This window comes from Leucoraja erinacea, chromosome 10 (genome assembly GCF_028641065.1).
Source record: "Leucoraja erinacea ecotype New England chromosome 10, Leri_hhj_1, whole genome shotgun sequence".
Lineage (NCBI taxonomy): Eukaryota > Metazoa > Chordata > Chondrichthyes > Rajiformes > Rajidae > Leucoraja > Leucoraja erinaceus.
The window spans coordinates 50,485,296-50,509,064 of record NC_073386.1 but is presented as its reverse complement, the minus strand read 5'-3'; the positions used below and the strand labels follow the sequence as shown (position 1 = coordinate 50,509,064).

Below are 23,769 nucleotides of genomic sequence, written 5' to 3'. Positions count from 1 at the left end.
GCGGCCTGTCCCCCATGGGTGTCTCCGACATTTGTGTGTCACTCTTCACATTTAAACACAAGCTTCTGGCTGTGCGTCCATTTGATCCCTTAATGCTTGAGTGGAGGTCACATCGTGTACTATAGGAAATAAATAAAAATAGCGCATTATATAAAATGTCTCTACTGATCGACACAACGAAGTAATCTCTTTTTGATGACTTTATACATAGCAGAATAGATGGGATCAGGGATGTGTTGATAAGGATTATTACGAAAGGAAACTGTGACCAGATTAGCTCGTGACAAATTTGAAGTAACAAAAAGCTGGAGAAACTCACGGGTGCAGCAGCATTCTATGGAGTGAAGGAGATAGCAAACGTTTCGGGGCCGAACCCTTCGTTAGTTAGTGAATAACATTGTCAAATAAGGAAAATTAAATAGATCATATCTGAGTGTGTTTTGCGAGGGTATAGGTAGGAAGTTGTGCCATATATCTTCATCGGTTGAATTATTACAGATTAGCCAGTAAGATATAACGAATGAGGCACAAGAGGACAAACAGCCGATTCCTGCTCGTTTTACTACATTATGATGCCCCCGAGCAGCGCGGCGCTTACCCTCCAGCAGTTTGGTTCTCTGGTGGAAGGTGTAGCATGGTCTCTCCTTGTACAGCGGCATCTCCTCGTACTTGGGGCCCCGCCGGTGAAGGGGATCCACCCACTCGCGTTCCCAGGCGGGATGTTTGGGCTCAGCCAAGCCCGGCACGAAGTGCATCCTGTCCCTGAAGGTGATGGGCTCCAGCCCGGGGATCTCCACGGCCTCCGGCCTCTCCTTCGGCCGCTGGGCCCGAACCAACCGGCCAGCGGTGACATGGAGGACGCGGCAGTCAGAGTACGCAGGCACCAGGTCCGCCACTGCAACGCGCGAAGCCCGGCTCCACATCGCGGTAAATTAATCCAGGACTTCTGAGAGAGAGAGAGAAAAAATAGGCCTCGTCCTGTTACTCTGGCAACCGGGCTTCGAAAAGCATAGTGGGTGTTAAACTTTGACCCGGCCTGTCCAGCGACATCTGACTGGCATCAGCATCAACCATACAGATTCCTACTGATGATCCATCTCTAAAATTATAGGGGACGGGGTTTAAAGCGATAGATTCCGGTTAAATGTGGGGATGGTGGATTGATTCTGCATTCAGTTGATATCTGTGGACACCGTCTTTACCCACCTCCATTTTACTGTTGCAAGCAGTATCATTATGTCAGATAAAATCAGCAAACGTGAGTGTAGTAGGAAGGAGCTGCAGATGCTGGTTTACACCGAAAACATGCTGGACTAACTCAGCGGGACAGGCAGCAGCATCTCGTTGTGAGCAAAGATAGGTTGTGAGTGCCTCTTGACAATACTCTGCGATAGTGAGACCGATTTACGCACTGAATTGGGCACCTACTCCAATTATCTGAGGGGGGTGAACCTGTCTTTGTAAAGTCTCATATATGTTCGCTCTCCACCGCCATTAAACGATTCTTTGTGAAACATAAACTAAAATTGTTGGAAACACTAGTCGGGCAAAGTTTGTGGAGAGAAAGCGTTAACGTTTCAATTGGAATACTCTTCGTCAGTCACTTCTTACACTACAATCTTCATTACGCCACACGTCTTACACTACTTACTATTACACTACAATCATCGTACTTGTATATTTGTTTATAATTGTGCTTATGACTTCACTGAATTGTATGCAAAACAACGAATTTCACTTTCTAGGTACATGTAACAATAAAGTACCGCTGAATACTTGAACTGGCGTCATGGCCTGAAACATGTCCTCCATATATGCTGCCTGACCCACTGTTACTCCAGCACTTTATGTTTTAGTAAAACGGGTTGATTACAGGAGTAAGGAAGTCTTATGCAATCGTGTAGAGCCTTGGTGAGACTGGGTCTTGTATGTCATTTTTATATTCTGAATTTAAAAAAAATACTTGCTGCAGAGGGATTGCAGCACAAGTTTATTGTACTGTTCCAGGGATGGCAGGTTTGTTGTAGGGGAAGAAGATTGAGTAAACTGGAACTGCGTTCTTTGGAGTTTAGAAGAATGGGTGAAGATTTAATTGAAATGTTAAACATTTTTGAGGGCTTGACAGCTTAGATGCAGAGACGATTATTCTTCTGATTGAGGAGTCTAGAACAGGGGCACAGGTTTGAGAATAGGTAGGCCATTCAGGACTAAGATGAGATTTTTTTTTGCTCAGACTGGTAAACCTTGAGCGTTTTCCACACTAGATGGCTTTGGAGACCCTGTCACATTTGTTCAGAACAGAGATCGATTGATTACCAGGCATTATGGGAATCAAAGGAGATAGTGCTGGAAAAATGTGCTGAGGTAGAAGATCAGCCAAGATCTTGATGAATGGTGGAGTATTTCACTCTTGGTCTTATTTCTGAGAACATGAGTTTTTCCAGCATTCTCTTTTATGTCAGACTTCCAGTAACTGTATTCTACATCACAATTCCAGCATTGTATTTTGTATTCTTTCTACTTCCTTCATTCATCTCCCAGCTGCACCCCATACAAAGAAACAATGATCAACAAACGTTTATTATTCTCTCTCCGAAGGCAGCAAAACATTTGTGCAATGATGGACAATTTAAGTCACCACATTTTATTGGGATTTCCCCATCTTGAGAACGCTGTTTCTCAAGCCACTGATTTTACACCACCTGCTTGATATTTGAATTTTTTTTCAAACTCCCATTTTCCCTCAACGCAAAACTTTGATCATCCCTCTGTTTCCACAGGTGCTATCTGACCCACGGAAATCTGCTGTTTGATATATATATATATATATATATATATTCTATATGATGGAACAAAAAACATAGATGGGAATGTTGGTAAGTTTGCAGATGGCACCAAGATTGCACGGATTGCAGTTTGTGAGGATTGCAGTCTGTGAGGAAGGCTTGTGAGGAGGAGTATACAGCCAGATATAGATCAGCTACAGAAATAGGTGGAGAAATGGCAGTTTAATCTGAGCAGGTGTGAAAGTGTTGCACTTTGGAAGGTCAAATGCAAGGGGAAAATGTACAATAAATGTACAATTAACAGCATTAATGTACAGAGAGATTATGGGGTCCAAGTCTATAACTACATGAAAGTGGCAAAACAAGTAGATAGAATGGTAGTGAAGGGACATGGTAAGCATTGAATTCAAGAGTCTGGAAGTCATGATGCAGCTTTAGAGGACGGCTTAAGCTGCATTTGCAATATTGTGTGCAGCGTTTAGTTTTGAGATATAACTTGGAAACAGGGCCTTCGGCCCACCCAGTCTGTGCCGACAAGCTGTGCCGCAGGGGGGTTAGCAAAACGCAGGTTTTTATTGGTTGTCAGGGAGGGATTTCCTCGTACGACAAGCTTATGAGGAAATTTTGTTCTGTCATCTCGTTCGCGTTTTTTTTTTAAACGTTGCTTGACTATTGAATTGCTGGATGAAAGTCGGGCCCAACCTCAACACCTTCAAAATCACGGATCACAAGTTCAGGACAAATCAAAAGGTATGTACTGTAGGACGTTTATTTGACAGCTTATCTGGTGTAATTTCATTTTAATCTGATGATGCGAAATATGTTATTTAGGTCCCGATATCGGCCGTGTCTTGCCTGCCGGCTGTGAGTGTGAGCAAAATCATGGCAGCAGCCACAATCCGATCTCTGTATTATAATCCACAAACATCCACTCTCAAAATAATCAAATTCATTATTTTTTGCATAATCATGTCATAAGAACATCTAAATTATCTATATATTTTGTGTTATTGTCTAGCCATGATCAATATTTTCATACTAAATAACTGACTAAAAAGTTCCAGTACATAGTTTTTAGTCAGATATTTAGTATGAAAATATTGACCATGGCTAGACAATTACACAGAATAGAGATAATTTAGATGTTCTTATGACATGATTGTGCAAAAAGTAATGATTTTGATTATCTTGAGAGTGGAAGTTTGTGGATTTTGAACACATATCTGTGTAAAGCGGCCCTTGCCTGCTGCAGTGTTATAAACCAAATTTATGGGAATTAAACATTCAATTCCTTCGATTTGGCATAGAAATGACAAAGTGAGATTTTTAAATCATGTTATATTGTGAATTCTTGTGCGAATAGGATCAGTTTGTTATTTGGATAATTTGGCTATTTAAAAATGTATTTTTAGCCTTTTCTAAAGAATGAGATAGGTGCTTAGATCTGGTAATTTAATTTAGATTAATTTAATTGAGTTGATGACACTGAATTTTTTGTTGGGTTTTTACTATTTGTTTTAACGTTTAACATGTGTTAAGCATTTTGTTGAACAAAATCATGTCTACTTTTTTTTTCTAAAACTGCAAATAAAAACTTGTTTCTACTTAATGCTGTTCGGTGGTTTTTTTCTTTACATTTTTCAGGTGCCTCCGAAGAAGAAATGCAAAATTGTCAATCCAAATGCCCAGCTTGGCATAGCTAGAGCTCACCTTGAAGTTAATTTCTCTGTCATACCCGAGTCTAAGAGGGATCATAAAAATGGACACATCTTGTACTTGTATACCTCGTTTGGAAAAAATTGGTTTGAATGGGAAAGTAGTGGGCAGAAAAGCATGTCAGCGTGTTTTGAAGAGCAAAAACTTGTAGTTTACAATGCCAAAATTGAAAAGTTGAGGAAAAACACGGTGTACAGAGTTGCTTATTGTTTGCAGTCTGAGGATTATGATGATGCTACTGATTATGATATGCCAATGTACCAGCTAGCAGCTGATCTTCTCCATGAAGTCTTGGTCTTTTGCTAGTAATTGTAATTTCTTTACCTGTCTGGTATGCACTTACAGCATATAATACAATAATATTAAAATTCTGATCTTGAGAATATCACATTTTTGAATTTTCAAGGCAGTCTGGGTGTTTATTACTATTTTGTAATTAGCTACTTAATTAGCCAATGGTATACTTTAATTTTAGGTAATCCAAGTAAGATGTATCATTTGTTTCAGAATGCTTCAGTCAATAATAACTGAAAATTTCATTCAGTTCTCTTAATTTTGAAGAATGTTATGGGCTTTTATGTCAATTGACTGTCTTCAATCACAGCTTTTGTGTTAAGTTAATGGAAAAGCATTAGGGAACAAGATGCTAATTTCCGAGTATGAAAATGACCATAACCTTTTAATACTGAAGATATGAAAGTGAATTAGGTATCAAATTAAAGTTCTTTTTATGCTTTATTTGATGGGATAAAATACAGGCTTGATTTTTAACATCTCAAAATTTTGTAACATCCCTACCAACTAACCTACAAACATGTACGTCTTTGGAATGTGGGAGGAAATCGGAGAATCAAAAAAAAAACCATAGGTCACAGGGAGAACATACAATCTCTGTACACACATCAACTGTTGTCAGGTTCGAACATGGGTCTCTGGCTCTGTAGGTCAGTAGCTCTAATGCTGCGCCACTGTGCCACCCCATTGTAAGAGGGTTGAGGAGGCTTTGGAGGTGCGGAGGAGGTTTACCAGAATGATGTCTGCATTATGGGTTATTAGCTACAAGGACAGATTGGATTATTTTCTCTTGAATGCCGGAGATTGTGGTGAGACTTGATAGAAGTATAAAATTGAGAGGCATAGACAATATAGACAATTTTTTTCCAGGATAGTAAATAAAATGCTTGAAGGCATAGCTTTAAAATGTGAGGGACAAAATTTAAATGAGATGTGTGTGTCAAGTTTTTTTTTTAATACAAAGTGTAGTGTGCCTGGAACTTGCTGCATTGCTAGTTTATTTTTAGTTTAGTCCAGAGATACAGCCTGGAAACAGGCCCTTTGGCCAACCAGGTCCACACCAACCAGCAATCCCCGCACATTAACACAATCTAACACACTCGAGACTATTTACATTTATACCAAGCCAATTAACCTACAAACCTGCATGTCTTTGGAATCTTGGGGAAAACCCACACGGGTCACGGGGAAAACGTACAAACTCCTTACAGACAGCGCTGGTAGTCAGGATCGAACCCGGGTCTCCGGCACTGCAAGTGCTGTAAGGCAGCAACTCTACCGCTGTGCCACCGTGGTTGAGGCATATACAATAGTGGCATTTAAGAAACCTTTGAAGAGGCACATGATTGTGCAGAAATTGGAAGGATATGCATTGTGTGTAGGCAGCTAAGATTCAGCCTTGCCGTGATGTTCAGTACAGCATTGTGGATGGAAGAGCCTGTTCCCGTAGTGTTCCCTGTTTTGTAATAAGCATTTTCATTTAAGTTTTCCAGAATTTGCTTTATTTTCTAATGTACCTAATTTCAGATTGTAGTTCTAACTTCCCATCTACAACTCATCTGTCGGCCTCTGCAGTCCGTCTGTCTTTTTGTTGTTTTTTGTCTCATTTGAATGTAGTTTTTATTTATTTTTTTTGTGTATGTGTGTGGGGGGCGGGGGTGCAGGGGGTGGGGGAAACTTTTAAAATCTATCCCCTGCACAGAGAACCCGACCTTTTCTCTGTCGTGTCTCCGTTGTTGTTGGGGCCTAGCACCGTGGAGCGGCCTCCAGCAGGAACGACCTGGGGCTCCAGTCGCGGAGCCTGCGGACCTACTCACCATCGCGGATCTGACCTAGTTCGGAGCGGGAGGAGCGGTGGTGGCGCGCTGCTGCGACCCGACCCCGGGGATTCGGAGGCTTACCGCAGGTCTGGTGGACAGTGACATTGGGAGCCTGCGGGTCCGTGCTGGGAGACTGCTTTTCGGGGCTTCCGCAACGGCGACTTCACCCGCCCGAGTTGCGGGGTTGAAGAGTACCTGGAGCGGGGCCTTACATCATCGCCCGGCGTGGCTTGGAATGGCTGTGGGACTTTGCTAGCGCCCGCCGGGGGCTCCAACAACAAGACCCGGAGCGTGGCCTTGCATCACCCGGCGCGGCGTTAATGGCTGCGGGACAATTGCCATCGCCCGCCGGGGGCTTTGACTTTGACTCTGACATCGGGAGGGTAATGGGAAGTGCAGGGGAGAGATAAGTCTTTGCCTTCCATCACAGCGAGGAAGAGATGCACTGTGATGGATGTTTGTGTAAATTGTGTTGTGTCTTGGTTCTTTCTTGTGTGTATTGTATGACTGCAGAAACAACATTTCGTTTGAACCTCAATGGGGTTCAAATGACAAATAAATTGTATTGTATTGTATGTTTTCTTATTTATTGAATTACCGTCACTATCCACATTATACCATTATCCCTGCTGTCATTTAATCTCTTGTCTTCCATTCTATCGCAGAGATTCATTTTTGATCTCTTGTTCCCATCTGCATTTTAAAATTTCATATTTTTAAATATGGAATTAAAACGCTGGTATCAAGAAGTGCGGTGCTCCAAAAGTTTAAGTGATGATAGCAGTGATCCAGCTGCAATTATTGAAAAGGCATTTTTCTGCAAAATAAGTTGAGCGTCGTGCCGCGTCATGACGCATAAATGATGTTGCGTAAATGACGCAAATATCGCCTAAGGCAGACAGGCCCTTAATGTTTTGGATTTATGTCTAATACTTTAATTCATTAACAAGGTATATCCATCATTCGAAATGCTGCCATTTATTGTCCATCCTTAACTGCCGCTGAACTGACGGGGCAGTGAAGAGTCAACCATTTTGGTGGACCTGGAGTCATATATATGTCAGATCAGCTTTTTGTCAACATGTTGGACGACGACAGAAGCCAACAGCGAGCGACATCGTCTGACACAAGAGCGAACAAACAAAGCTTGTTGCCCCTGAAAAATTTTAGTGAACCAGATGGGTTTTTATAATAATCCAGAGGTTTCATGCTGTGAATGAGATTAGTTTTAATTCCAGAATTTTCAAATTTTGATTTGTTAATCTACTGAGACACAGTAATGGACGAGGCCAGTAAAGAATCATAGTAACACCCTTAGAAAAATATGTAAACTGTAAATCGCACATTGAGCAGTTTTATAATATCAAATTGATGAGGTGATTTGGATCTTTTTCTGTTCTGGGCATTTGAATGATATTAGTAATTTGAAATCTTACAAAGACATTTTACATAATTTGTGTCTGTATCAACATTTAAGTTTGGTTTTAAGAAAAAAATAATAAAACTACAATTGTATTTTTTGGAAATGTACATTCTCAAATAATGGCTCATTTCTAATTCTATCTTTTGCTATTTGATCACTTGCATAACTATATTTAATAGTGAAAAATAGTTAGATAAAAATATATGGAACTGCAGATGTTGCTTTATACCAAAGATAGACACAAAATGCTACTCAGTGAGTCCGGCAACATCTCTGGAGAAAATGGACAGGTGATGTTTTGGATTGGGACCCTTCTTCAGACTTGACAGACAATGAAAAATTGACGTTTGCTATAAACTAAATATGAAAAATACTACATCTCAAGAACATTGCTGTTTAAAAATATCAATCAAAATATAAATCAATCAGATTAACAATGTAGGAAAAGGTTTTAGTGCTATAGAGTTGATATAATGTTCAACATTGCCATTTTCAATTAATTTCTGTTTAATTTTGCAGGTGATGGCTGAAAATGATGATGAATGGATTTCTCTTCAACCACGTGAACCTCTGCCCAGCCAGTGTTGTGGTAGTGGTTGTCAGCCCTGTGTATTTGATATCTATGAGAGGGAACTCGGGCAATGGAAGCGGGCAAAAGCAAATGGGGATAAAACTCTTTTGAGCAAGAATAATGAGGTAAATGTCAATTGGAATCCCTTGCAGAGTTATGGGGTAAGTCAGAAATATTTGCGATAAAAGGGGAATATAAAGTTTCTCCTTTCTAAAGAACAAATGAGTAAACACACATGTCATGGTACCTAAAGATACAAACCAGAAACTCTCGGAAAATTATCGAATTAACTCATCTTGTGCAAGACAACAGGATAAAATCTTCCATTGGCCTCCAAATTCCCAGTCCGGGTTAGCTGAAATTCAGCCGGGATGCTTGATCGTGATCATGATATTTTTGAAATTTGATGTATTAAAATCATGTTTTAGTACATGGTAGGTATGATTTCAATGTTTTTTGTTTGCAGTATTTTCAAGATAATGTAGGGCCTACATGAGAGATAGAAGCAGGTGATTATTATTTTTGTTATTGCTCGGCCTCCAAAAACTGGGGGATAATAAGACAGGCCATCCCACACCTCAAAAAGTAGGGGGATATATTCCCCATCTCTTCCCCACCCCGGATCGACGACAGTGCCTTCCACGGTATAGAAAATTTTACAAATAAAAACTTTACTGGGGGAATCCGAGTATTTTGAAAGTATGCGTTCTCCTTTTGACATATATTTCATTTTGATTTGAATTTAGATTCATCAAACCATGACATTAATAAAAGGGGTATTGTTTGTGGAAACGTTACTTTTTTAAAAGTAAGACCTTCGAGAAATCTAAAATGCATTAGAAATACAGATTTCAATGCACTTAGTCTCTTACCCAAAGTAGGTGAATCGCGGACCAGAGGACAGATGAAGGGGATGAAACTGTTATGGTCAGAGATGAAACTGTCAGTTGTAATTCCAGGATCATTTGTTTATAAATAAATATTATGATGACTTCAAAACTCATATATCAATAAAAGATGGCAGTTTTCAACAAAAACTGTGTATTAACTGTAAAGGAAAGTAGATAATTTGAAGAGGAATGATTTGTGCATGCCAAAACATGAAATCTAAACATTGCATAGTCTGCAATCTGTCTTGATGCCAATTCAAATGAAAGTTGTGGGCGTTTACATCTCAGTTGGCCTTGTTTAGGAAGCAGATGCGGTTTATACCAAAGATGGACAAAAAATGCTGGAGTATCTCATCGAGACAGGCAGCATCTCTGGAGAGAAGGAATGGGTGGCGTTTTCGGGTCGATACCCTTCTTCAGACTGAGCCAGGGGAAAAAAAAAAACTAGAGATACGAAAGGGTACACAGAGCTTGTAAGGTGTGAAAAGGACAGATCAAAGCAAACGATGATCAGGGAAATTAGATTTGTTTATTGTTGGCTAAGGGGAAGGTGGCAACGACCCTTACAAACAGTAAAATTAATCAGGAGGACAGGAACTAGTCAGGGAACTGGGGTGGAGACGGGATGGAGAGAGAGGGAAAGCAAAGTTTACGAAGTTAGAGAAATAGTTAGAGAAATATTCACCTTTGGGTTGTAACCTGCCCAGGCAAAATACGAGGTGCTGTTCCTCCAATTTGTGTTTGGCCTCGCTCTGATAGTGGAGGAGGCCCAGGCCAGAAAGATCTGAATGGGAAGGGGAGTTAAAGTGTTTAGCAACAGGGAGACCGCATAGGCCTGGGTAGACTGAGCAAAGGTGCTCAGTGAAACGATCGCCCAGTCTGTGCTTGGTCTCGCCAATATAGTCCAGACCTGGAACAACAGACACAGTAGATGAACGTCTGCATCACATGAAAGAGATTCCTGGATGGAGTCGAGGGAGGAAGAATAGGAACACGTGTTGCATCTCCTGTGGTTGCAGGGGAAAGTACCTGGGGAGGGGTTGGTTTAGGTGGGAAGGGATGAGTTAACCAGAGAGTCGCAGAGGGAATGGTCTCTGCGGAAACAGATGCAGATTGGTGGGATCCCGTTGGAGGTGGTGAAAATGTCGGATGAAGTCTGATTCTGCAGCCGAGGAAGAAGGACTTTAAGGCCTTCCTGGTGGGGGATGGAGTAGAGTGATGAATGTCCATATAAAAGATGAGGGAATGAGGTCCTGGAAAACAGAAGTTATTGAAGAGCTGGGCCTGTGAGGTGTTGGACATAGATCGGGGAGGGATTGGTCCAGGTGATAAGGCTGAATTAAGTAAAAAATATAAGAAGATATTAAATTGGTTCCTGGGCTAGCTTACAGCTTATATTTAGTCTCAAATTACTTGCTATAACACAGGGGGATAGGATGGAGTCAATCGACTTGGAGTCGTAGTCTGAAGACTAGTCTCAACCTGAAAAGTCACCCATTCCTTCTCTCCAGAGATGCTGCCTGTCCTGCTGAGTTACTCAAGCATTTTGTGTCTATCAATTGTCCTTGTGTTAGCATAGAGTTGCTCAAATGAATAGAAATGAAATTACATTAGTACTATTAATTAGCAACTATCCTATTTCCTATCTTGTTTCAGTCAAACCAGAATGACTCGCAGTTAATTGTACCTGAGAAATGGAGTGCTTTTGAGATAGTGTGTGTTGAACAGCAGGCAGCTGACGCTTATCTCTACAGATTCCAGCTGCCTAGTGGTTGCCGTCTCGGATTGACTGTAGGACAGCACATTGTGGCAAGGTAAAAGATCAGTGAGTTTATAAATATCCAAGATGTTAGTTATTCACATCAGCTCTGTGAACTGAAAACTACTTCGTACAAAAGAGTTACCAATTGAGGGAGGTACAGCTGTAACCAGAGCTGCTATTTTGGAAATATAATGTTATATTGTTGAAATGAAATTCTTAAGGGTGGCTCACTGAACAATTAATTGATGGTCTTTTCAAAAGCAGACTATTTGTCATCCTCTTCGTCTAAGGTCACTCGCAGATTTAATTAAACAAAAAAAATCATAAATTTGTTCTTGCGAAAATGGCTGCATATTCTGGTTTACATTAAAAAAAAGAATAAAATGATAAGCTAAAGTGTTCAAAGCAGTAGGAGTTTGCAGCTAAATTGGTCCACATTCATTGATTTGCAAAGTTTTGAGAATGTCATTGGACTCTTCAAGCAAGTGCTGTTGATCACTAAGTGTTCACTGTCAGCACTGTTATAGTAGAAGTAATGAAAATAGAATCAAACAGAAATAAGGAGGTGGGGGGGGGGGGTGTGAAGCAGCAAGAAAATGGCATGGCCATGCAGCTGACTAAGCTTACGACTGGGGAGTTTATAGAATGAGTGAGATTATTTAATGGGATGCATCGTGATTTAGCCGACACAAAGCTCTCTGTTTAACTTGCAGGGGCATTGTAAGTGATCTGGAGGTTCAGAGAGCATATACTCCAGTGAGTCCTGTGGATGCAGAAGGTTACTTTGAAGTGCTGATAAAGGTAATATGCCACTACTGTGCTGGTGTCAAGATATCACACTTTTGACACGGACCACACAATACAATTGCCCTATTTCAGTATGTAACATGTTTAATGTATAATATAGGATAGTACTCCAAAGTAATTTATGATGTGGGTTTTCTGTGGGGGAAATTGTGTCTCATGAATCTGATTTTTTTTTGAAGAAGTCACCAATATAGAACTGTTGAGGACATTGGTTATATGGACTTCAGCAAGGTTAACAAGGTCCTGCTTGGTAGACTAGCCTGGAAGATCACAATGCATGGAATCCAAGGTAAACTAGACAATTGAACTTCAAAATTAGCGTAGAGGAATTAGTCAAAGGGTAGTTGTGGTAGGTTTTTCTGATTGATGGCCTGTGACCAGTTATGTGCCACAGGAATTGGTGCTGGGTCCAATTGTTGATGTCCACTGTTTGGTATCTACAGACATGATTTGGATGAGAGTATGGGTTACTTTGATAGTAAACTTATTGGTGACACCAAAATTGATGGTATAGTGGACAGTGAAGAAGGATATCTAAGTTTACTACAGCATCTTGATCAGTTGAGAAGATAGTCCAAGAAAAAGCCAATGTAATTTAACAAGCGTGAGGTGTTGCAGTTTGGTATGTCAAACCAGGAAAGGATTTGCACAGTAAATGGTGGAGCCTTGGAGAATGTTATCAAACAGAGAGATGCAGGTGTACATGGATAGCTGAAAGTAGCGATGCAGGTGGACGGGGCGGTGAAGGGGGTGTTTGTCTCACTTACCACCATTGGGAAGGTAACTGAGTACAAAGGTTGAGGCGTCATGGTGTGCAGTGCAAGTTGGTGGTGAGACCAGACATGGAACATTGCGCAGTTCTGGTCACGCAAGTGCAAGTAGGATAACATTACGTAGGATATGGTGCAATAGAGATTCATAAGGAGGTTACCAGGACTTGTGGCCATGAGTTATAGTGAAAGGATAAATAGGCTGGGACGTCTTTCCTTGGTGTGCAAGAGGCTGAGTGGTGGCCGTAAATCAAGAGGGACACATAGGTAAATTGAACACCGTATTTTTGCCAAAGCAGAGGATTATAAAACTAATGGTCATTGGCTTAAAATGAGAGGGGAGAGATGTAAGAAGGACAATTATGACCTACAAAAGACATTTGGATAGGCATATTGATAGGAAAGGTTTAGAATGTTATGGGCCAAATGGAACTGTTGCAGAATTTCCCATGGTTCGCAAGGACAAGTTGAGCTGAAGGACCTTTTTTCCACGCTGTACAACTCTGTGACTCTGAATTAATTTAAGCCATTACAAAAAACAAAAGTTATGTGGAACAATTTTATTTCATTTTTGTCTCGAATAGATCTATGAAGATGGATTCATGTCTCGGTTTGTGAAAACCTGGAAGGAGGGAAATACTGTTTGTTGGAGGGGCCCTTTTGGCAACTGTCCATACAAACCAAATCAAGTAAGTTACTCAACTTGGAAATTGGATAGAAATAAATCTAATGTTTATCGTGATTAATTAGATTGGGGAAGAACCAGTCCTCATGAAGATTTAAGAAGGGTCTTGACCCGAAACGTCACCTATTCCTTCTCTCCAGAGATGCTACCTGACCCGCTGAGTTACTCCAGCATTTTGTATCTATCTTCGGTGTAAAGCAACATTGCCAGTTCCTTCCTACACAAGATTTTCTTGTGTCCTTTTTCTCCTAAAGAAATAACTAAAAAATCTGTGCGAGATTCTTAATTTAGTTAGGATTTTCAGTAATAAAATATATTTTTTTTAATTAAAAATGGATTGAGTACAAAATACAACTATTAACATGTTCTGTAGAAGTGCTTTTTCAAATTCGTACATTCAAAAAAGGGAGTGTATTGGGTAAAGTGCATCTCACCAACCCTCTAGAGGTTATTGAAATAAAGATCAAAGTTTGCAATGTGTTAACACCATTTGCTTTGTTGGTATCTGTTAGTATGAACAGCTGCTGTTATTTGCCTCGGGAACTGGTATAGCTCCAATGGTGTCTCTGATCCAATATATTGTGGCAAATGAGGAGGATGAAACTTTTATTACCCTGGTTGGCTGCTTCAGGACATTTCAAGATATCTACATGAAACCTCGACTCCAGGAACTAGCTGCTTACTGGAATGTAAAAACGTTGTTTGTTCTGAGCCAGGTAAGATCACACATTGGTAGGAAGATTGGTACAATGACAGTGTGTTAAACTGACTGGTGAAAGAAACGGCAGGAAAGAGTGAAACAGAAAATCAAAGGATGAAGTAGAGCGACTTGCGTACTAAAGGAGAGGGAAACTGAACCAAAAATAAACAAGGATTACGAGAAATGTGAAAAGAAATGAGAAAAAGTGAGCAATACAAGCATAATTTCATGTCGTATGAACAGAATCGGGCTATTCAGTCCATCGAGTCTATTCTGCCGTTCAATAAGGCTGATCTATCTTTCCCATTCAACCGCATTCTCCTGCCTTCTTCCCATAACCTTTGACACCCTTACTGATCTAGAACTGATCAATCTCCGCTTTTAAAATACCCAAAGACTTGGCCTCCACAGCCGTCTATGGCAGTGAATTTCACAGTTCATCATGCTCTGAGTAAAGAGATTCCTTCTCATCTCCTTTCCACTCTATCCAGGCCTGTCGCTATTCGGTAAGTTTTAATGAGGACCCACTCATCTCTCCACACTCCAGCAAGTGCATTAACCCAATCATCCCAGCGATTGTTCTCGTAAACCTCCCCTGGACCCTCTCCAACAGCAGTACGTCCTTCCTCTTATATGGGGCCTAAAACTGCTCACGGTACTCCCAAATGTGGCCTGACCAGTGCCTTAGAAAGTCTCAGTTTATATCCTTGCTTTTATATCCTAGTCCATTTGAAATGAATGCTAACATTGCATTTGTTTGATGTACTACCAATTCAACTTGCAAGTTAACCTTTTGGGAATCCTGCATCAGCACTCCCAAATCCCTTTGCCATTCTGATTTCTGAATCTTCTCACCATTTAGAAAATAGTCTACGCTTTTATTCCTACTACCAAAGTGCATAACCGCACACTTTGCCACGCTGTATTCTGCCTGCCACTTCTTTAACAACTCTCCTAACCTGTCCAAGTCCTTCTGCAGACACTGCCTCCTGTACATTATCTGCCCCTCCACCTACCTTCATATCATCTGCAAATTTGGCCACAAAGCCATCATCCAAATCATTGATATACGATGTGAAGAGTATCTGGCAACCAACCAAAAAAACCCAACTTTGTTCCCACTCTTTGCCTTCTGCCATTTAGACAACTGTCTGTCTATCCTAGTATCTTTTCTCTAATACCACGGGCTCTCATTTTGTTTTGCTGCCTCGCATGTAGCGCTGCATCACCTTCTAAACATCTAGGTAAACAACATCCACCTACTCTCCTTTGTCCATCCAGCTATTTACTTCCTCAAAGAATTCCAACAGATTTGTCATGCAAAGCTCACTCCTTGACAAAATCATGCTGACTTCAGCCTATTTTATCATGTGCTCGGAAACCTCATCCATGATAATAGACTCCAAAATCTTACCAACCACTGAAGTCAGATTAACTGGCCTATAATTTTCCCTTCTTGAACCTTTTGCAATTTTCCAGTCCTCTGGGACAACTCCTGACTCTAATGATTCCTGAAAGATCACTACTAATGCCTCTACTATCTCTAATGCTACCTCTTTCAGAACCCTGGGGTGTAGTTAATTTTGTCCAGGTGACATATCCACCTTCAGACCTTTCAGCTTCGCAAACATCTTCTCCTTAGTAATGGTAAATCCACCAATTTCTGCCCCCTGACACTTTTGAATTTCTGGCACGTTGTCCATGTATTCTGCTGTGAAGACTGACACAAAAACAATATTCAATTCATCTGCCATTTCTTTATTCCCTGTGACCACTACTTTATTCCCCATAACTACTACAAGCACTGAAGAGAAATATAAGTATTGAAAAAAGAAAAGAAAAGAAGTAAGAGAGCAGAAAGAAACTATGTCTAATTCTTGTACATTTAAGGATGTGAAAACATTTTTGACTCGACTAACATAGCACTTTCAATGGGGCAATGAGTGCCTGTTTCATGAAGGTCAACATACAAAAAGATATAATGTTTACCTCTTTAGCTCCTGAACAGATGGTTAATGTAGATGAAACAAAGTACTGTACAACCTTACTTGCTTACTGGCATCTACAAACCCACTGACTACATCTACCATGGCTACATCACCTTCCACCCTGCTTTTTGAAAGGATGCCATCCCTTACTCTCAATTTCTCCACCACATCTGCTTCTAAGATGAGGCTTTCCACTCTAGAAAATTTGTGATGTCCTCTTTCTTCAGTAAATGTGGTTTTCCCCATTCCTCTTGTATATGGACCCTTCACCTGTGTTTGCACAGTCCCACATTTATGTTCTTGCTCCCCCTCTCCTCAGACGGAACAAGAATAGTTTCACTGGTCCTCGCCTTTCACCTCACCAGCCTCCACATCCAACACAAAATTCTCTGACATTTCTCCCACCTTCAACGTGATCCCACCACTACCTACATCTTTCCGTCCTCACCTCTTTCGACTTTCCTTAAAGCCCACTCCCTCCTCAAATCCTTAGTTAGCTCATCTCTACCCATCCAACCTGCTGCCTCCCCAGGTACCTTCCTTTGCAATCACAGGAAATGTACCATCTGTCCCAACATCCCTCTCAATGTGGCCTCCTTCACATCAGTGACACTAAGCATAGACTAGGAGAGCATTTCACCGAACACCTGCGCTCAGTCCACCAAGGCCTTGTTGATAACCATCTAAATTCCCCTTCCTATTCCCATTCCAACTTTACTGCCCTTGGTTTCCTCTATTGCCAAAATGAGGCCACATGCTAACTGGAAAAATAGCATCTTGTATTGGCCGCTTGGCTAGCTTACAACCCAATGGTATGAACGTTGAATTCTGCAATTTTAATCAGTACCCCCCCCCTCCCCCTCCTCTCTCCTCCCCTCCTTCCTCCCCCCTCCCTCCCCCCCCTCCCCCTCCTCCCCTCTCCCCTCCCTCCTCCCCCTCCCCTCCTGCTCCCCCCTCCCCTCCTCTCCCCCTCCTCACATCCCGGGGCGCACACTTTTCTCCCACCACCCGGCCATCCTGCTCCTCCCCCCCTTCGTTGTCACTTATCTTCTGTCACTCTTCTCCCATCCCTGCATCCCACATTTCCCTTTTATCTCCCACCCCCATTCTCTTTTACCCTTCCCTCCGGCTTAACATTTTACTCTTCGTCTTTCCTTATTGGATACCTTTTTATTTCCTTTTCACTTCTAGCCTTTGTCATTACGCCAATCACTTTGAATCCTCCAACACTAGCACATTGTTCATACGTTAATACCGTTTATTTGATAACAAGAACATGCAAGACATTTCAGTTATCAACACAAACTTCATTTGCATTTAGCAAAAAATATGTAACATAAAATATTATTTACATGTTACAGGAGCAAGACCTGACACATCTTTTGTGGAGTTACCGAGAAAAAACTTACCTTGGACGTATCAATTGCGATATGGTGAAGAACTTTGTAAACTCATGCAGAAGGAAACCATTCATTATGGTTTGTGGATCCATAACATTCAGTAAAGATGTCCTTAACTATCTCAACCAGTTAGGCCTTCCAGAAGACGATTACTTTGTGTTTTAGTAGACCATAGGAATCTTGTTACTGTAGAATCACTGCTGCAACAACAAGAAAAGCTTCTGATATTTTTGGAAGACTGAAACATTTGTAAGTGTTAGAATCTAGAACTAATGGGTTCAAATTACTGAATAACAAGAATGTAGGACTTCAATGTTTCTAGATGACATTATCCACAAGAATCATGAACAACGGGATTGTGAAGGTTATGCTATAGTCTATAATTCATTCCAACAGAACTGCTATACTGCCGCATGCAGCTGTGCCTCATGATAGTGGGAGGGAGGCTGTTGGAGAGGATTTTTCAGGATAGGATTTACTCCAATTTGGAATGGAATGGGCTAATTAGGAACAGTCATCATGACTTTGTACATGATAGGTCATGTCTTACTAATGTGATCTAATTTATTGAGAAGATGATGAAGGTGATCAATGAGGGTAGGGTGGCGGATGTCATCTATGTGGATTTTAGTAAGGCATTTGATAAACTCTCCCATGGTAGGTTGTTCCAAAAAATTAAGATGAATGGGATTCACGATGACTTGGTCATATGGATTCCGAACTGGTTTATTCATAGAAGACAGAGTTGTGGTGGAAGGGCATTTGTTCTGGCTGGAGGTTTTTGACCAGTGCAGTTCTGTAGGGATCTGTGCTGGGATCTCTGTTTATCATGTATATAAATGATTTGGACGTAAAGGTAGATGGGTTAGTTAGTTAGTAAGTTTGCAGAAAACACCAAGATTGTTGGCGTTGTGGAGACCGAGGAAAACTAGCAAAGTATATAGCAGGATTTTCAGAAATTGCGAAGAAAAGGTAAATGGAGTTTCATCCGAGCAAGTAGTTGGATAAGGGGATATTTATGGCAAGACCCAAAAAGATGCAGAAGAAATTTATCACAATGCTGCCAGAATTAGAGGGTATTACATACAAGAAGAGGTTGGATTATTTTTGCTAGAACACTGGAAGTTGAGAGGAGACCTGAGGGTAGCATTTAAAATTGTGAGAGGCATAAATGGGATAGACTGTCAGAACCTTTTTCCCAGGATGGAAAAGTCAAAGACTAGAGGGCATAACTTTAGGGTAAAAGGGGCAAAGTTTAAAGATGATTTGCTGGGCAAGTTTTTGTTTGAACAGAGAGGATGGTGGATGCTAGGAACACAATACCATGGGCAATAATGGAGGCAGGTACATAGTGACGTTTCAGTGGGTTTTCAGATGGGCACACAGATATGAAAAGAATGGAGGGATATAGATCATATCCAAGCAGATGAGATTAGTTTATCTTTGCAAAATGTTGGGCACAGACATTGTGGGCAGAAGGGGTTGTTCTAATGCTGTATGTTTCTGTTCTATGAGTGAACACTTGAATTTGAATCCACAAACTACTATTCTTTTCTGTTGTCCTCTCATGAATGCATATTTATGCAAGGATGTAGTCCCACAAATGTCAGTTAATCACACATCTGTATAACCTGGCAGTTTTTAAAGTGCATGGGTTCTACTTGGGCATTCAGCGTTTATCTAATGCTGCATGTAATGCTTCACTGAAATAATTTGTAAACCTTACACATTCCTCTCAAATTCTCAATCGCAATTCTATTGAAGAAAGTAAGAGCAGGAGTGACCATTCTTTTCAAGATGACCATGGCTGATTTGCCCATGTCTTCTCTGCCAATTCCCCTCAATTCCACAAGATTTCAAAAAAATATCCCCCTCTCTAAATATCTCCAGTGTTCCAGCCATCAAAACATAGATAGAGAATTTCAGAAATTCACCAGCCCCTGTGAGAAGAGATTCCTTTTCCATTCAGTTTAAATCACTCAGAATTTGAGATGTTTCCACTCATGGCAGAATCTCAAACAAAAGGCCAGAGAGAAGACATTTCTATGCACCTCATTTTAAATCGCCCTGATGTTTTCTTCTCTTTCCTATAGTTTGAGACTGCCACGAGTGGAAACATCTACTTTGTCATGTCTGCTGAGAAACTTGTGTTTCAATAAGACCAGTCCATGTTCTTCCAAAGGAATATGGGTCTGATTTAACATGATAGGACAACATTCTCATCCCAGGAGTTAGCCCAGTGAATATCTTCTGGATGGCCTCTAAGACTAGTATATAACTCCTCAAATTAGGAAGCCATAATGTACAATGTACTGCAAGTGCAACCTTAGCAATACCTTGAACAAATGTAAAAATACTTAACTATTTGTGAACTCCAACAGTCTAGTAACAAAGGTCAATGCATGATTTAACTTAATTATTTGTTGCACCTGTGTAGAAGATTTTTGGTGTTGCATATACAAGAACACCTTGATTCTTTTGGACCCCACTCATTGACAGTCTCTCTTCATTTTGATTCTTCCTACCAAAGTGAGTAACCTTACGCTTTCCTACAATAAACTCTATTTCCAAAGTTTTTGCTCATTCACTCAGCCTACCTCTATCCTGTGGCAGAGTTCAAAGATCCTCATTGCAGCCTGCCCCCAAACCTGTTTTTGACTTGTCAGCAGCGTCACAGTAGTCTCCACGTCTATCTTCAAACAAAACACCCTTGCCACTTGTGGCCCCCTAAGTTGGTATCCCTTCCCCGCCTTTGAGCAGAATCTTCAACAGACTCTGACCCACAATGTCCAGCAGCAGAAGGATCCTAGACTGTGGTTCTCCCCCGTAGAACCTTAGTGTTGGCTGCATCAAGCTTTAGTGAGTCCCTCCGCACATACTCCTGCAATCTGGAATGGGGCTTCAGGATGAAGTTGTCATTGCTGAAGAATAGGATTTTATTTGTCCATCATCTGTGTGACAGTCACACTTGTACATACTACTTATAAATATTACTTTTATTCTTTTTAGTTTTCAAACTGAGTCTGGAGTTGTGTGGTGTGGGTAACTAGCTAGACAAAGGATTTATGTGAATTAATTGAAGAAAAATAAATTGACTCATCATTAGTTTATTGTAGATTAACAGCAAAGCTGAACAAATAGGATGATGGTTTCCTGCACCACGTTATTGATGAATAATTTATGCACTGAATCAAATGCTGATTTACAACTTGTTTTGGATGGAAGGATGGATCAGAAGAGATATTTTAAATAAAATAATTTATCGTCAAGGCTCTTTATTTTCAACGTTATTTTTAGAATGCAAGCTAAGTGGTGAATTTTGTTTTTCATTAATTCCATGAGGTACACCGATATCCCAATTTGAAGTATGAAATGTTAAATCCATGGTACAGTCAATATTCACAATTAATTATTTTTGCATGCTATTGCCAGGAAAATAGTCATGTAATAACAAGCAAACGCTGGAACATGCTTGTGAGTTTTTCTTCCTTAGTATGAAATACCTGCAGCTAATTTTAGCATGTGTAAGAAAGTGACATCATCTACTCCTTTTCTCCAGAGATGCTGCCTGACCCGCTGAGTTACTCCGGCATTTTGGGGCTAATTTTAGCATGCCTAATTTAGGATTCCTGCTCCTGCTGCACCTATTTTCTATTTTCTAATTGTCATGTGTGCTGAAATGGAACAATGAAGTTCCTACAGGCAGCAGCACAACAAGTTTTTAAACACAGTGCTCAATAGATACATCTAATTCAGCATTGGAGATAAATCTGGGGATAAACTAGAAATCTTGATTGCTTCTATTGAACAAAGTTCTTCTGAGTTATCAGGAGAACTTCATCCATCAGATGTTATTGTACTAACAGAATTTTTGGAAGATCTTCAGGAAAACACTAACTACTGGAAGAACTCTGGGCCAAGCAGCACCTGTGGAGGGGAATAGGCGACATTTCGAGTTGGGACCCTTCTTCAGCCAGAAGAAAGATCCCAACTTATAACATCACCTAGTAATTATGAAATTTACTCTTGTTCAATCTATTTCCCTTGATCACAGTAGAGAAATTTGCAAACCGTGCAGCTAGTGGATGGTCCCTGAGTCACCGACAATTTTATGATCTTTGCATTGAGATAAGCATCTGCAAAAATCCCAAAGTAGTTTGGCAGAGTGGCACAGAGGTGCAGCTGGTAGAGCTGCTGCCTCACAACACAGAGACCCGGATCCGATTCCCACCCCTGGTTTCCAGTTTGTGTTGAGTTTACACATTCTACCTGTGACTGCATGGGTTTCCTCCAGGTGCTCTGGTTTCCTTCACATCCAAAAGACATGTGGGTTTGTTCATTAATTGGCCTCCATTAAATTCCCCTTAATGTGTGAAGAGTAGACGACAAAGTGGGATCACATAGAGCTAGTTGAATGGGAGATTAATGGTCAGCGTGGAGTCTGGTCCAAAGGGCCTGTTTCCATGCAGTATTTCAAAACTAAACCAAACAGCCATGATGGCACTTGACAGGTCTGTTATCATAAATTCTCACTTCTCGTGTTACATTGTTCGCCTGCAAATACCATGTGATGCTAATATGCAATTTCATAAAATATCTAAATTTTGAAAATATAATAAATAAATACCTGAACCCTGATGATAGTTTAAAGCTTTGAAATTAAAAAAAAGTTAGGATTGATACTCCGGTCGCGCCGCCATCTTGTCCTCCCCTCCCTGGGACAAGATGGCGGCGCGACCAGAGCTCGCAGCGACCTCTCCCAGTGGAAGTTCAGTGTTTTCATGGATTTTTGGAGCGAATGGTGTGTACGAAGAGTGTGTGTCGGAGGAGTGCGTGTACGTGCGTAAGTACGAGCGGCAGGTTCTTTTAAAAATCGGCAGCAAGGCTTCTTGCTGCGACCTTACCTTACGGAGCGTCCTGGTGGAGCTGAGACTTCTGCGTCGCGTAGGCCCACGGAGGTGCGCAGGCCCACGGAGGTGCGCAGGCCCACGGAGGCGCACAGGCCCATGGAGAGCCGCTGCACCCGCACCCGCACCTGGAACAACGCTGGTGGGGAAACATCGCAAGCGGTGTAGTAGAGGGCAGAAGCGGGGGAAACGCGCAGGAGCCTACGCTAGGCTAAACGCGAACCCACACAAACCGGCAGTGCCTACAGTCATGCTGGCAAATGTCCGCTCCCTCGACAACAAGATGGACTACCTCAGAGCGTGGAGAGCCTCCCAACGAAGCGTGAAGAACTGCTGTGTCTACATCCTAACGGAGACCTGGCTGAATCAGAACATCACAGACGCTGCGATCCAGTTGGAGGGACTTATGCTATACAGAGCTGATAGAGTAGCTTCGCTAGCTGGTAAGGCAAGGGGAGGGGGGCTGGCTGTATATGTGAACAGATCATGGTGCCGGGATGCTGTGGTGATTTCCACCTACTGCTCACCCCACGTGGAGCTAATGACTGTGAAATGCCGACCCTTCTACTTACCCAGAGAACTAACAGCTGTCTTCATAACCGCTGTCTATGTACCACCAAGCGCGGACGTGAAGGAGGCTATGACAGTGCTCTACAACAACATCAGTGAGCAGCAGAGGGAACATCCAGATGCTTTCTTCATGGCAGCTGGGGATTTCAACCAGGCAAGTCTTAAATCTGTTCTGCCTAAATTCTACCAGCATGTGAACATTGCAACCAGGGGGAAGAACAAACTAGACCTGGTGTACACCAACATTAAAGATGCATATAAAGCAGCCCCCCCTCCCCCATATCGGCAACTCTGACCACTTAGCGGTCATGCTCACACCTGCATATAGACCCAGGGTGAAACAGGACAGGCCAACGGTCAAAGAAGTCAGAACATGGCCACAGGGAGCTACGGCAGCACTACAAGACTGTTTTGAAACCACACAGTGGGCCATTTTCAGAGAGGCAGCAACAGATGACAGTGGCATCAACCTCCAAGAATATACAGAATCCGTCATCGCATACATCAATAAATGTATTGAGGATGTAACGGTGGTAAAAACCATCAGGAGGCGTGCCAATCAGAAACCTTGGCTAACTGGGGAAGTGTGTTCCCTACTGAGAATCCGGAATGCGGCATTCAAATCTGGGGACAACGAAGCATACAAACTGGCAAGGGGTAACCTATCCCGGGGGATCAGG

General features: G+C 41.5%; 1 protein-coding gene across 7 annotated transcripts; it reads left to right on the top strand.

Moving 5' to 3' along the window:
- The first annotated feature begins 918 nt into the window (after nucleotides 1-918).
- On the top strand, nucleotides 919-20,881 carry LOC129701179 (NADH-cytochrome b5 reductase-like). 7 transcript variants are annotated; one of them, XM_055642247.1, is made up of 9 exons: nucleotides 919-1,363; nucleotides 2,781-2,876; nucleotides 8,559-8,735; nucleotides 11,157-11,314; nucleotides 11,976-12,063; nucleotides 13,424-13,528; nucleotides 14,037-14,240; nucleotides 17,574-17,690; nucleotides 20,729-20,881. In XM_055642247.1, exons 2-9 carry the CDS (start codon nucleotides 2,865-2,867, stop codon nucleotides 20,756-20,758), a joined length of 891 nt encoding a protein of 296 aa, XP_055498222.1. In that variant the 5' UTR covers nucleotides 919-1,363; nucleotides 2,781-2,864; the 3' UTR covers nucleotides 20,759-20,881. The 7 variants fall into 7 exon arrangements, with proteins under 7 accessions (XP_055498222.1, XP_055498219.1, XP_055498221.1 ...); XM_055642244.1 differs by having other exon boundaries at nucleotides 17,574-20,881; XM_055642246.1 differs by lacking the exon at nucleotides 2,781-2,876 and having other exon boundaries at nucleotides 919-1,258; nucleotides 17,574-20,881.
- Nucleotides 20,882-23,769: the final 2,888 nt, after the last annotated feature.